The sequence below is a fragment of the Pseudophryne corroboree genome, chromosome 6 (genome assembly GCF_028390025.1).
Source record: "Pseudophryne corroboree isolate aPseCor3 chromosome 6, aPseCor3.hap2, whole genome shotgun sequence".
NCBI classification, from domain to species: Eukaryota; Metazoa; Chordata; class Amphibia; order Anura; family Myobatrachidae; genus Pseudophryne; species Pseudophryne corroboree.
Window position 1 is genome coordinate 805,090,424 of NC_086449.1, and position 13,097 is coordinate 805,103,520.

At 50.0% G+C, this 13,097-nt stretch overlaps 1 protein-coding gene across 7 annotated transcripts in view; it reads left to right on the top strand.

Annotated features, from left to right (window-relative positions):
* Positions 1-5,754: 5,754 nt before the first annotated feature.
* The window catches only part of WEE2 (WEE2 oocyte meiosis inhibiting kinase), a 36,759-nt gene continuing 29,416 nt past the window's right edge, over positions 5,755-13,097 (top strand). For 3 of the 7 annotated variants that reach the window (XM_063928979.1, XM_063928974.1, XM_063928973.1), the window contains exons 1-3: positions 5,755-5,784; positions 7,664-8,007; positions 8,537-8,730. In XM_063928979.1, coding sequence (XP_063785049.1) covers positions 5,772-5,784; positions 7,664-8,007; positions 8,537-8,730 — 551 coding nt within the window. In that variant the 5' untranslated portion in view covers positions 5,755-5,771. The other 4 variants (XM_063928976.1, XM_063928977.1, XM_063928975.1 and 1 more) reach the window with 4 other exon arrangements.

Here is a 13,097-nt window from a genome sequence, read left to right on the forward strand (position 1 = left end):
CTATACCACCTCACCTGTGTACCCATCAGCAGGGGGTCTCCCTATACCACCTCACCTGTGTACCCATCAGCAGGAGGTCCCCCTATACCACCTCACCTGTGTACCCATCAGCAGGGGGTCTCCCTATACCACCTCACCTGTGTGCCCATCAGCAGGGGGTCCCTATACCACCTCACCTGTGTACTCATCAGCAGGGGGTCCCTATACCACCACACCTGTGTGCCCATCAGCAGGAGGTCCCTATACCTTCTCACCTGTGTACCCATCAGCAGGGGGTCCCTATACCACCTCACCTATACCACCTCACCTGTGTACCCATCAGCAGGGGGTCCCTATACCACCTCACCTGTGTATCCATCAGCAGGGGGGGTCCCTATACCACCTCACCTGTGTACCCATCAGCAGGGGGTGCCTATACCACCTCACCTGTGTAACCATCAGCAGGGGTCCCTATACCACCTCACCTGTGTACCCATCAGCAGGGGGTCCCTCTATACTATCTCACCTGTGTTCCCTTCAACATGGGGGGCCCCAGTGCTCCCTCACCTATCTATCTATCTATCGATCTATCTATCTATCTATCTATCTATCTATCTATCAATCTATCTATCTATCTTTCTATCTATCTGTCTATCCATTTAGCCATCTTCAATAACAGTCTGCCCACCCAGAACCTTTGCAATCTTGCTAGACCAACATGCAATATGTAGCATCTATCCTTGTGTATCAATGCCTATTTCCCTATAAAGTGTAAGCTTGCGAGCAGGGCCCTCCTACCTGTCTGTCTGTCTGTCTGTCTGTCTGTCTGTCTGTTATTGACCTGTCTTATTTTATTGCTGCTCTCAAATATAAAGTGCTATAAAAGTTACTGTTAATAAATAAATAAATAAATAAATAAATACATAAATACAATGATTGACTATTATTATGGCAGAAGTAAACCATTCAGGCTGTTTCTGTAATATGAAATACAAGTTTGTTAAAGATCCCCACAGAAGAGGGCTCCAGTAGCTGTGTACGGTGCACCATGCTGACACTGCACGGATGGGACTCTGGCTACAGGGAAAGCCTTATTGGTGTGGTCACTTCGGGGTGTAGTTATGTGACCGGCGATCCTGACATTCCTCCCACAGTGGACTAACAGGGACTATTCCCACCCGTGAGTGTCTAGTGTTCATTCTAGCACCCTGCACCTTTCAAAACATGTGCAGTTCCTCTACCCTGCGTAGGGTGTCACTCTCTGCTCTGGTGCTTCTCATAACACTCTGGTCTGTTTTCAGCACTGAAAAACAGACCAGAGTGTGATAGAAGCACCATAGCAGAGAGCGACACCCCAGGCAGGGAAGAGTAGTGTTCATTCTAGCACCCTGCACCTTTCAAAATCCATACAGTTCCTCTTTCCTGCCTGAGGTGTCGCTCTCTGCTCTTGTGTTTCTCAGCTCACACAGGTCTGTATCACAGCACTGAGTAACAGATCAGAGTGTGCAGAGAAGCACCACAGCTTAGAGCAACACCCCAGGCAGGAAAGAGGAACTGCATGGATTTTGAAAGGTGCAGGGTGCTAGAATGAACACTAGAAGAGGAACTGCACATGTTTTGAAAGGTGCAGGGTGCTAGAATGTTCACTAAGTGTCCACGACACCCATACAGTGGGAATAGAATATGTAGTGAGCACAGCTCACCCCCGATCCCCCAGCGTGGCTTCATTGCGCTCGCCCCCTGCCGGCATTCTGGGATCCCAGCCACCGGTCACGCATACCCAACACAGAAGGTTGATGGGGAGAAGTTACGGCAGGAAAGTCACTCACTAATGACCGGCGTTTAATCCCTTATTTTGTATTTTATTACATATATAAATCCATGTCCCAATGTAGCCCTGGATATGACAGATGCTATGACTTCCATTCCTCAGTCCCAGCTGGTCATGATGCTCCCCTTCATCCCTATCCTATTTTTTGGATGGTATTGATATCCATCCAGCGTTCTAGATATACGTCTCTGGCAGGGCTGCCACATTACAGGCAACGGGCTAATGTCATCTGAAGATGGCATTAGCCTAGCATGCAAGATCCAGAAAGCTATCCTATGTTACATACTGAAGTATGGGGACTGCTCCTGTGAGGACTGGCGTCTGGGAGATACCATCAGTGAGATGTGCGGCAGGCACTTTTCGTGTTTTGGTTTTGGATCTGGGTCCATGCTCGTGTTTTGGATCTAGATTGGTTTTGCCAAAACCACCCTTTCGTGTTTTGGTTTTGGGTTTGGCTCTGGATGATTTTTGAAAAAAACATAAAAACAGCTAAAATCACAGAATGTGGGGGTTATTTTGATCCTACATATTATTAACCTCAATAACATACATTTCCACTCATTTCGAGTCTATTCTGAACACCTCACACCTCACAATATTGTTTTTGGCCCAAAAGGTTGCACCGAGGTAGCTGTATGAATAAGCTAAGCGACGCAAGTGTGCGGCACAAACACCTGGCCCATCTAGGAGTGGCACTGCAGTGGCAGACAGGATGACACTTTAAAAAAAAATAGCCCCCAAACAGCACATGATGCAAAGAAGTAAAAGAGGTGCAATGAGGTAGCTGTATGACTAAGTTAAGCGACACAAGTGTGCGGCACAAACACCTGGCCCATCTAGGAGTGGTACTGCAGTCCCACTGCACTAATGGCGGATACCGGACGCACGTCTAACACCAGTATATTACTGCAACAGGGTATATACATATATATATATATATATATATATATATATATACGGCAGTATCACTGGAATTATATGGCAGTACCATTGGACATATATGGCAGTATCACTGGAATTATATGGCAGTACCACTGGACATATACGGCAGTACCACTGGACATATACGGCAGTATCATTGGAATTATATGGCAGTACCACTGGACATATACGGCAGTATCACTGGACATATACGCCAGTACCACTGGAATTATACGGCAATATCACTGGAATTATACGGCAGTATCACTGAATTATACAGCAGTACCACTGGACTTATATGGCAGTACCACTGGAATAAGACGGCGGTATCACTGGAATTATACAGCAGTACCACTGGATTTATACTGGAGTACCACTGGACTGGATTTATACAGCAGTATCACTGGACTTATACACCATTACCACTGGAATTATACGGCAGTATCACTGGAATTATACGGCAGTACCACTGGATTTATACAGCAGTACCACTGGACATATAGGGCAGTATCACTGGACATATACGGCAGTATCACTGGACTGGATTTATACGGCAGTACCACTGGACATATACGGCAGTATCACTGGAATTATATGGCAGTACCACTGGACATATACGGCAGTATCACTGGAATTATATGGCAGTACCACTGGACATATACGGCAGTACCACTGGAATTATATGGCAGTACCACTGGACATATACGGCAGTACCACTGGACATATACCGCAGTATCACTGGAATTATATGGCAGTACCACTGCACATATACGGCAGTATCACTGGACTTATACGCCAGTACCACTGAAATTATATGGCAATATCACTGGAATTATACAGCAGTATCACTGAATTATACAGCAGTATCACTGGAATTATACGGCAGTACCACTGGATTAATATGGCAGTACCACTGGAATTATATGGCAGTACCACTGACTTATACAGCAGTATCACTGGATTTATAAGCCAGTACCACTGGATTTATACGGCAGTACCACTGGACATATATGGCAGTATCACTGGGATTATATGGCAGTACCACTGGACATATACGCCAGTACCACTGGAATTATACGGCAGTATCACTGAAATTATACAGCAGTATCATTGGAATTATACGGCAGCACCACTGGACTTATACGGCAGTACCACTGAACATATACGGCAGTATCACTGGACATACACGGCAGTATCACTGGAATTATACGGCAGTACCACTGGACATATATGGCAGTTTCACTGGATTTATACGGCAGTACCGCTGGACATATATGGCAGTATCACTGGACATATATGGCAGTATCACTGGACATATACGGCAGTATCACTGGATATATATGGCAGTACCACTGTACATCTACAGCAGCACAGGGACACCACCACTGGACAAATGCAGGACAACACAGCACCACTGCAATGGACTGGATTTATACAGCAGCACTGGACATATGGCAGCAGAGGACACCACCACTGTGACTGGACTGATGCAGCACAAGACACCACCACTGGACTGATGCAGCACAACATAGCACCACTGGATTGGACTTATACAGCAGCACTGGACATATGGCAGCAGATGACACCACCACTGTGACTGGACTGATGCAGCACAACACACCACCACTGGACTGATGCAGGACACTGAGGACGGAGACACGTCCTCTCGCTACACTCTCCAATGCCAGAGTGAAAATGGCGGCGGCGCGCGGCTCCTTATATGGAATCCAAACCCCGCGAGATTCCGACAGCGGGATGATGACGTTTTGCCTCGTTCTGGTTTCCGAGTCAGGCGGGAAAACCCGAGCTGGACTCGGATCCGGCCTCGGGTAGTGATCAGTATCCAGTGCTTTCTGTAGTATTACATTATGGGGATACTTAATTCTGTGCAGAAATAGACATGTTCACATACTTTAAGTCTAGTCGACGTATCAGGATGTCGTAAAGGCTTTAATAAAATTATGTGGGCGTTGTAATTTGGCCATATCAGCCAGCAACTGACCAGGTCTCCTGACCACCGGTCACATGACTGCCTCCCTTGAAAACGTCCCAGTTTTCGGAATCTGCAGGGTCACTTCATATTTTAGCGTATGCGCATCAATGCGACATATAAGGCAATGGAGAACAGGAATGAGTTAGTAAAGTCCAGATTTTAAGGATATCCAATGCTTGACCACAGGTGACTTAAATAGAACCTCAGTCAATGTAGTGTGACCATCTGGATTCAAGCATGGGTATCCTTAAAACCTGGCCTGAATGGTGGAGTTTAGAAAACTGTGTGTAAGGGTACGTTTTATTTTGTGAGAGTAGGCAGGTCTCCCGCATCCTCCGCGCACCCTAGTGATTCGGGCAGGATGAAGAGATAAACTCCCATATATGCGAGTCCGTGGGATGGGGAAGAGGTTAAAATGAAGTAAACTGCGTCATTTTAGCCCCGCCCCCTTTGTGCAGACCCGCTTTTCACGTTGTGGGGGCAGGGCTTAATGATAAAGTCTCCTGCAGTGTCTTCTCCCAGAGAGGAGATATTTAAAGTCGGCAGTATGCCTTACCATACTATCCCTTTAAACCGGGATACTCATGAATTACACAGATTCTGTGGCTGGCTGATTTCAAGCCTGCATATCATCTGACTTTAAGCCTGCATATTAAGTGAATGGTAAACTGGCTATTGCTATGAAAATGAAATATTTTTAAGTGGGATTTTTGTTGTTGTTCTGTAAAGGAAACAATATTCCTTTGTACTTCTAACTTCCTGCTAAGCAAACTGAAGCTGATCAAGAACACTTGTAACAGAGTAGAGCTTTATGTTTCTCAAAATACAGAATACATTTATTACAAAACAAAGAATTGTTTGATTGTTTTGTTGTTTTTTTTGGCTTTTTATTTTATTTTGGTGGTGTAGGTGGGTGGTCACTTTGTTTAAATCTGAAGTGATTGGGGTAATAATGATTTGCAGCTGTGATTGTCAGGTGTTGATAGCCTTATTGCAGCAGAGTATATAATTAGGTGTCAGGGTGAGTTGCTGTTTCTTTGGTGAAGAATGGGAGTAGCTGGTAACTACAGGCTGGGTGGGATGGGGGATATGTGAGTTTATGATTTGTAAGAGGATATGCTATGTAAAATAGTTTTGTTTGCTGTAGGTTTAGATTCATTATGGCAAAAGGAGTATTGTCCCTTTGTGTAGTCCTAATCACATGCAATGCTTTGACCTGTTTACACTGTCCTTGTAGTCTACCTGCCAATGTTGACCACTGGGGGCAGTATTTCCTTGGCACACAACCATTTGCATGTAACCTCTATAAAGAGGCATTTCAAGGACTCCTGCCTATTCTCTTAAAACTATGGAATCCTAATCTGACTGTCTCCCCTAATGTCTGGTGTTGGAAACATTTAGGGATTGAAGCTTCATAACCTATTTGGTAAGCTTGACCTACAAATCCTTTGGTTGGGAGCATTCGAATACTATGGTTCTTGTGCGGTCTTGATGGATCTAGCTGTAATTAAATTCCCACCTTAGGTTTATGAATCTTGGTGGTTTAACTTGGTAATAGTTTACTTATATACATTTATTTGCAACTTAAATACCCATCAATATATATTCAGCCTATATAAATAAATAAATAAGTGGAAAATGCAGGAGCCTCTGCTATCCCCGAGCCTAATAGGACAGCCAGTCTTGCCTAAGCCTGATTTATTATTGAACATCATACACCTGAAATAACCAGACTGTTTGGGATTAGTATGGTCGGCAAGCACTGTCACACCAGGCGGCCATGTTTGTAGGGAGGTTCTTTATCTTGCATCAGGTGGCAGATATATGGCTTATATTGTATGGGTGCATTCATAGGATCAGGGCTAGCTGATATCCCAGCACACTCACTGACTTGCTGTGCTTTGGTACTGAGCTTTTTGCCTTGTAACAGAACTACTTGGGACCGTGCCTTTTAAAAATGTAGCTTTAACAGATTGTATTGTTAGGGGAAGGCCCGCTGCTTGATTTTCTTTAGAAGACCTTGGGTTAAGTGTCTGTGTAGCGGTAGGGAGCCCGTTGCTTTCATTATCCATACTTCCCAGAGCCGTAACTATGTATGTGTGGAGTGTGCCACCGCACACAGCGCTGTAGAGTAGGCGGGTGCATTTGGCAGCACTAGTCAATTATCTGTTTTATTACTTTCAGTTGTAGTATTTCCACACACACACACACACACACACACACACACACACACACACACACACACACACACACACACACCAGCATCTCCTCACTGCCCCTGTCTCCTTCCCCACGCCACTTTCATCGCTAATACCTATACAACATTAATGAACTTGACAACTTTGTTGTTTAGTCACACTGTCCTTTATTACATTGCAAGATGCTGACATACCCAGGATTCGAACCCATTGCCTGTGGCGTTGCAGTCAGACATGCTATTCATTAAGCTATCTGCCCTTGCAGAGAAAGCTAGAGAATAGTAACTATTTGAAGCTTATCTTGTACTTTGTGAAGGGGTGATCAGCATTGAGGCTGATCAGATCTATGTATTGTGTGGCTGCAAGGGATTGGATGTGTGGCTGCACACTACATAGATCTGCTCAATTGCAATACTGATTATTTTTTTATAAAGTGAGTTGCTTCATGTAGTTAGAAATCTGTTTTCATGCAGGATCAAATAGATCAATGAGTAGGATGTCTGACTGGAACCCAACAGGTTATGGGTTTGAATCCTGGGTATGGCAGTATATATAGAAATGTGTTTTTTAATAAAGGGCATTGTAACTGAACAACAGCGAGCTCTCAAGTTAAGTTCATGAATGTGGTATAAAGAGGATTTGCATCCAACTCCATTTTCTTGCAGTGTTCTATAAATGTGTGTGTGAAATAAATAAATGTTATGGGCTTATGTAGTGACTCTCATTAGTTGTCTCTTGCAGGGATGATGACTAAAATGGCGCATGATTCTGGAGTGGTGCAGAAGCTAGACTTCTCCAGCAGTGAGGAAGAGGATGGTGGAAGCAGTGGATATTTGACTGGTTCTCAATGTTCAGAGGAAGCCAGTGGCAACATGACATGGAGGACGTACAAGAGCCCCTTCCCGGTGACTCCGCAGAGGAATGACAGAGGCGTCTCGCCCTCCCAGGAGGACCATCAGGAAAGCAGCCCTACCGGCAGTGACTGCTCTCCTCTACGGATGGATGATGGGGAATGTCCTGGATCCTCCATACTGTACAACACATGGAAGAAGCTGAAGCTCTGTGATACTCCATATACCCCAAAGGTAAAGCTGGATTCTTCCAGGGAAACAGTGGGAGCTTTACAGACCTAGGAAGAGATGTATCAAACCTTGGAGAGAGCGATAGAGGGAGAGGTATTAAATCTTGGAGAATGATAAAGTAGAGCGCAAGTAACAACCAATCGGCTCATAACTGCCACGTTACAGGCTGTGTTTGGGAAAAATAGGTGATTGGCTGGTACAGTACTTTCTCTCTACACTTTAACACTCTACAAGGCTTGATACATATCCCCAATAGCCTTTAAGTCGAAAATAACTTTTATAATAAGTTGCAGAATCCTCCGTCTTTGGCACTAAATCGGATAACTGACTTGCCTCTAGGTCTGCGGACATTGCCTTGTTTTTTGCCACACCATGAAAGTCTTGTGTTTAGCTGTCATGTTTCACAAAATAAATGTGTTATGTATGTTGGATTATTGAGCACCCATCCCCCATCGAACACTTCAAACCTAATTGATCATTATGAAGTCGTCCTCGCTGTAGGACAATGATGCATGCTGCGTTCTATCTGCAGAGTTTGCTGTACAAGAACCTGCCATCTCCTGGCTCCAGAGTACCCTGCAGGGGGCAGAGGCTTCTGAGGTTTGCAGCTGACGCTGGTACAGAATTGGAGGACCCCAATCTGGTTAACATTAATCCCTTCACCCCTGATACTTATCGGCAAATGCAGCTGAATGCAAATGGAAAGAGGAAGGCTGAGAACTGCAGGTAATCTGATCATGCAGCTTCCCATGGACTATTGGGCAGGTGCAGAAGAGGCGATGCTTGGTCATATCCGTTTCTGTAGGTGCCTGATGATGCTTTAGCCTCCAGTACCAGAGCTCTGTTCTGAGGATGTGTGGTCTGTCGCATATGCTGTCTCAGGAGAGGACTCCAATCTCTTCAGTAAAGGGCACAGGGAGTGGTGGGGACAACATAGCATTTAAAACCCCTTACTGGCTCCAGGCCCGTAGCCTACACCCCTTGTAGTCCTGCCACTGGTTTTGGGGGTTCCCCCTTCCAATGCACTCTTCCTTCATAGGGGCAGAGTTTTGTTTCCCTGGTAGGTAGTTTGGTTAAAATATTGGTGAGGGGGCAAAAGAAAAATGTCCCCGAGGCAAACGGATGCCAATTCAGGGTTGGACTGGCCCACAGGGGTACCAGGGAAACCACCAGTAGGCCCCACTGCCTGAGTGCCCACTTCTTCCTCTAGGGATCAGGTTTCAGACTGTGCACTTGGTATTATACATGGTAGATATGTTGCATTACACTGCACTAGACTATTGTGTATTTCAAGACTCTGTGGAGGCTGGCCACACCCCCTTTGTAGGCTGGCCACACCCTTAAGTATGGGCCCCTATCACTGCATTCTCCCGGTGGGCCCTACATGCTCCAGTCCGACACTGTGCCAATTTATTCATGAGGTATAACCTCCTGACGCCATTGTGTCTGATCTTATTGCCACAGGATCACATGTAAAGAATTAGTAGTGTGACTCCTACCCAGGGCCGGGTTAAGACCCAGGGCAAGTAACTTGTGCTGGTCCCTGTAAATAAAATCGTCAGTGATAATGTGTAAATACTCCCAGCACCACAAATGTGTTGAACACCCTTTAGTGCCCCGATTTCACATTATGCCACACACAAACCCCAGTTCACATTATGCCATAGTGCCCTCCACAACTATGATATAGCGCAGCGGTGGCCAACCCGCGGCTCTCGAGCCGCATGCGGCTCGATCTGCACCTGGCCACCGCTGCCTGACATACTGCCCAGCAGGTCTCCGGCGTGTGAGGGGAGGGGAGGAGAGCGCAGCGTGCGCCTTTCCTGCCCCTCTGACTCCGGCAGCGGTGTTCATCTTCAATTCAGCGCCGGCCCATGAGCTAATCAGAGCTTGCGGTCCGGCAGCTAAGGCGCCTGATTGGCTGCCGGACCGCAAGCTCTGATTGGCTCACAGGCCGGCGTCGAATTGAAGATAAACACCGCCGCTCCTCCCCTCCAGCAGAACAGTGAGCAGCAACTGAGGGCATGCCTGGCACTGTGGGGGCCCTGTGTGTCTGGCACTGTGGGGGCCCTGTGTGTCTGGCACTGTAAGCATATCTGGCATTGTGGGGGCATGTCTGGCACTGGGGGCATGTCTGGCAGGGACATGTGTGTCTGGCACTGGGGGCATGTCTGGCACTGTGGGGACATGTGTATCTGGCACTGGAAGCATATCTGGCACTGTGGGGGCATGTCTGGCACTGCGGGTACATGTGTGTCTGGCACTGTGGGGGCCCTGTGTGTCTGGCACTGGAAGCATATCTGGTACTGTGGGGGCCCTGTGTGTCTGGCACTGTGGGGGCCCTGTGTGTCTGGCACTGTGGGGGCCCTGTGTGTCTGGCACTGTGGGGGGCCCTGTGTGTCTGGCACTGGAAGCATATCTGGCACTGTGGGGGCCCTGTGTGTCTGGCACTGTGGGGGCCCTGTGTGTCTGGCCCTGTGTCTGGCACTGTGGGGGCCCTGTGTGTCTGGCACTGTGGGGGCCCTGTGTGTCTGGCCCTGTGTGTCTGGCCCTGTGGGGGCCCTGTGTCTGGCACTGGAAGCATATCTGGCATTGTGGGGGCATGTCTGGCAGGGACATGTGTCTGGCACTGTGAGGGCATGTGTATATGGCACTGGGGGCATGTCTGGCACTGTGGGGACATGTGTATCTGGCACTGGAAGCATATCTGGCACTGTGGGGGCATGTCTGGCACTGCGGGTACATGTGTATCTGGCACTGGGGGCATGTCTGGCACTGTGGGGGGCCCGGCGTGTCTGGCACTGTGGGGGCATGTCTGGCAGGGACATGTGTCTGGCACTGTGGGGGCCCTGTGTGTCTGGCACTGTGGGGGCCCTGTGTGTCTGGCACTGTGGGGGCCCTGTGTGTCTGGCACTGTGGGGGCCCTGTGTGTCTGGCACTGTGGGGGCCCTGTGTGTCTGGCACTGTGGGGGCCCTGTGTGTCTGGCCCTGTGGGGGGCCCTGTGTGTCTGGCCCTGTGGGGGCCCTGTGTGTCTGGCACTGGAAGCATATCTGGCATTGTGGGGGCATGTCTGGCACTGGGGGCATGTCTGGCAGGGACATGTGTGTCTGGCACTGTGAGGGCATGTGTATATGGCACTGGGGGCATGTCTGGCACTGTGGGGACATGTGTATCTGGCACTGGAAGCATATCTGGCACTGTGGGGGCATGTCTGGCACTGCGGGTACATGTGTATCTGGCACTGGGGGCATGTCTGGCACTGTGGGGGCCCTGTGTGTGGCACTGTGGGGGGCCCTGTGTGTCTGGCACTGGAAGCATATCTGGCACTGTGGGGGCCCTGTGTGTCTGGCACTGTGGGGGCCCTGTGTGTCTGGCACTGGAAGCACATCTGGCACTGTGGGGGCCCTGTGTGTCTGGCACTGTGGGGGCCCTGTGTGTCTGGCACTGTGGGGGCCCTGTGTGTCTGGCACTGGAAGCATATCTGGCATTGTGGGGGCATGTCTGGCACTGGGGGCATGTCTGGCAGGGACATGTGTCTGGCACTGTGAGGGCATGTGTATATGGCACTGGGGGCATGTCTGGCACTGTGGGGACATGTGTATCTGGCACTTGAAGCATATCTGGCACTGTGGGGGCATGTCTGGCACTGCGGGTACATGTGTATCTGGCACTGGGGGCCCTGTGTGTCTGGCACTGTGGGGGCCCTGTGTGTCTGGCACTGTGGGGGGCCCTGTGTGTCTGGCACTGGAAGCATATCTGGCACTGTGGGGGCCCTGTGTGTCTGGCACTGTGGGGGCCCTGTGTGTCTGGCACTGGAAGCATATCTGGCACTGTGGGGGCCCTGTGTGTCTGGCACTGTGGGGGCCCTGTGTGTCTGGCACTGTGGGGGCCCTGTGTGTCTGGCACTGTGTGTCTGGCACTGTGGGGGGCCCTGTGTGTCTGGCACTGTGGGGGGCCCTGTGTGTCTGGCACTGTGGGGGGCCCTGTGTGTCTGGCACTGTGGGGGGCCCTGTGTGTCTGGCACTGTGGGGGGCCCTGTGTGTCTGGCACTGTAAGCATATCTGGCCCTGTGGGGGCCCTGTGTGTCTGGCCCTGTGGGGGCCCTGTGTGTCTGGCACTGGAAGCATATCTGGCATTGTGGGGGAATGTCTGGCACTGGGGGCATGTCTGGCAGGGACATGTGTGTCTGGCACTGTGAGGGCATGTGTATATGGCACTGGGGGCATGTCTGGCACTGTGGGGACATGTGTATCTGGCACTGGAAGCATATCTGGCACTGTGGGGGCATGTCTGGCACTGCGGGTACATGTGTATCTGGCACTGGGGGCATGTCTGGCACTGTGGGGGGCCCGGCGTGTCTGGCACTGTGGGGGGCCCGGCGTGTCTGGCACTGTGGGGGCATGTCTGGCACTGTGGGGGCATAGGTGTCTGGCACTGTGGGGGCATAGGTGTCTGGCACTGTGGGGGCATGGGTGTCTGGCACTGTGGGGGCATGTCTGGCAGGGACATGGTTGTCTGGCACTGTGGGGGCATGTCTGGCAGGGACATGGGTGTCTGGCACTGTGGGGGCATGTGTCTGGCACTGTGGGGGCATGTCTGGCACTGTGGGGGCATGGGTGTCTGGCACTGTGGGGGCATGTCTGGCAGGGACATGGGTGTCTGGCACTGTGGGGGCATGGGTGTCTGGCACTGTGGGGGCATGGGTGTCTGGCACTGTGGGGGCATGGGTGTCTGGCACTGTGGGGGCATGGGTGTCTGGCACTGTGGGGGCATGGGTGTCTGGCACTGTGGGGGCATGTCTGGCACTGTGGGGGCATGTCTGGCACTGTGGGGGCATGGGTGTCTGACAGGGACATTGGTGTCTGGCACTGTGGGGGGCCAGCGTGTCTGGCACTGTGGGGGGCGGCGTGTCTGGCACTGTGGGTACATGTGTATTTGGCACTGTGGGGACGTGTATCTGGCACTGGGGGCATGTCTGGCAGGGGCATGTGTGTCTGGCACTGTGGGGGCATGTGTGTCTGGCACTGTGGGGGCATGTGTGTCTGGCACTGTGGGGGCATGTCTGACAGGGACATGGGTGTCTGGCACTGTG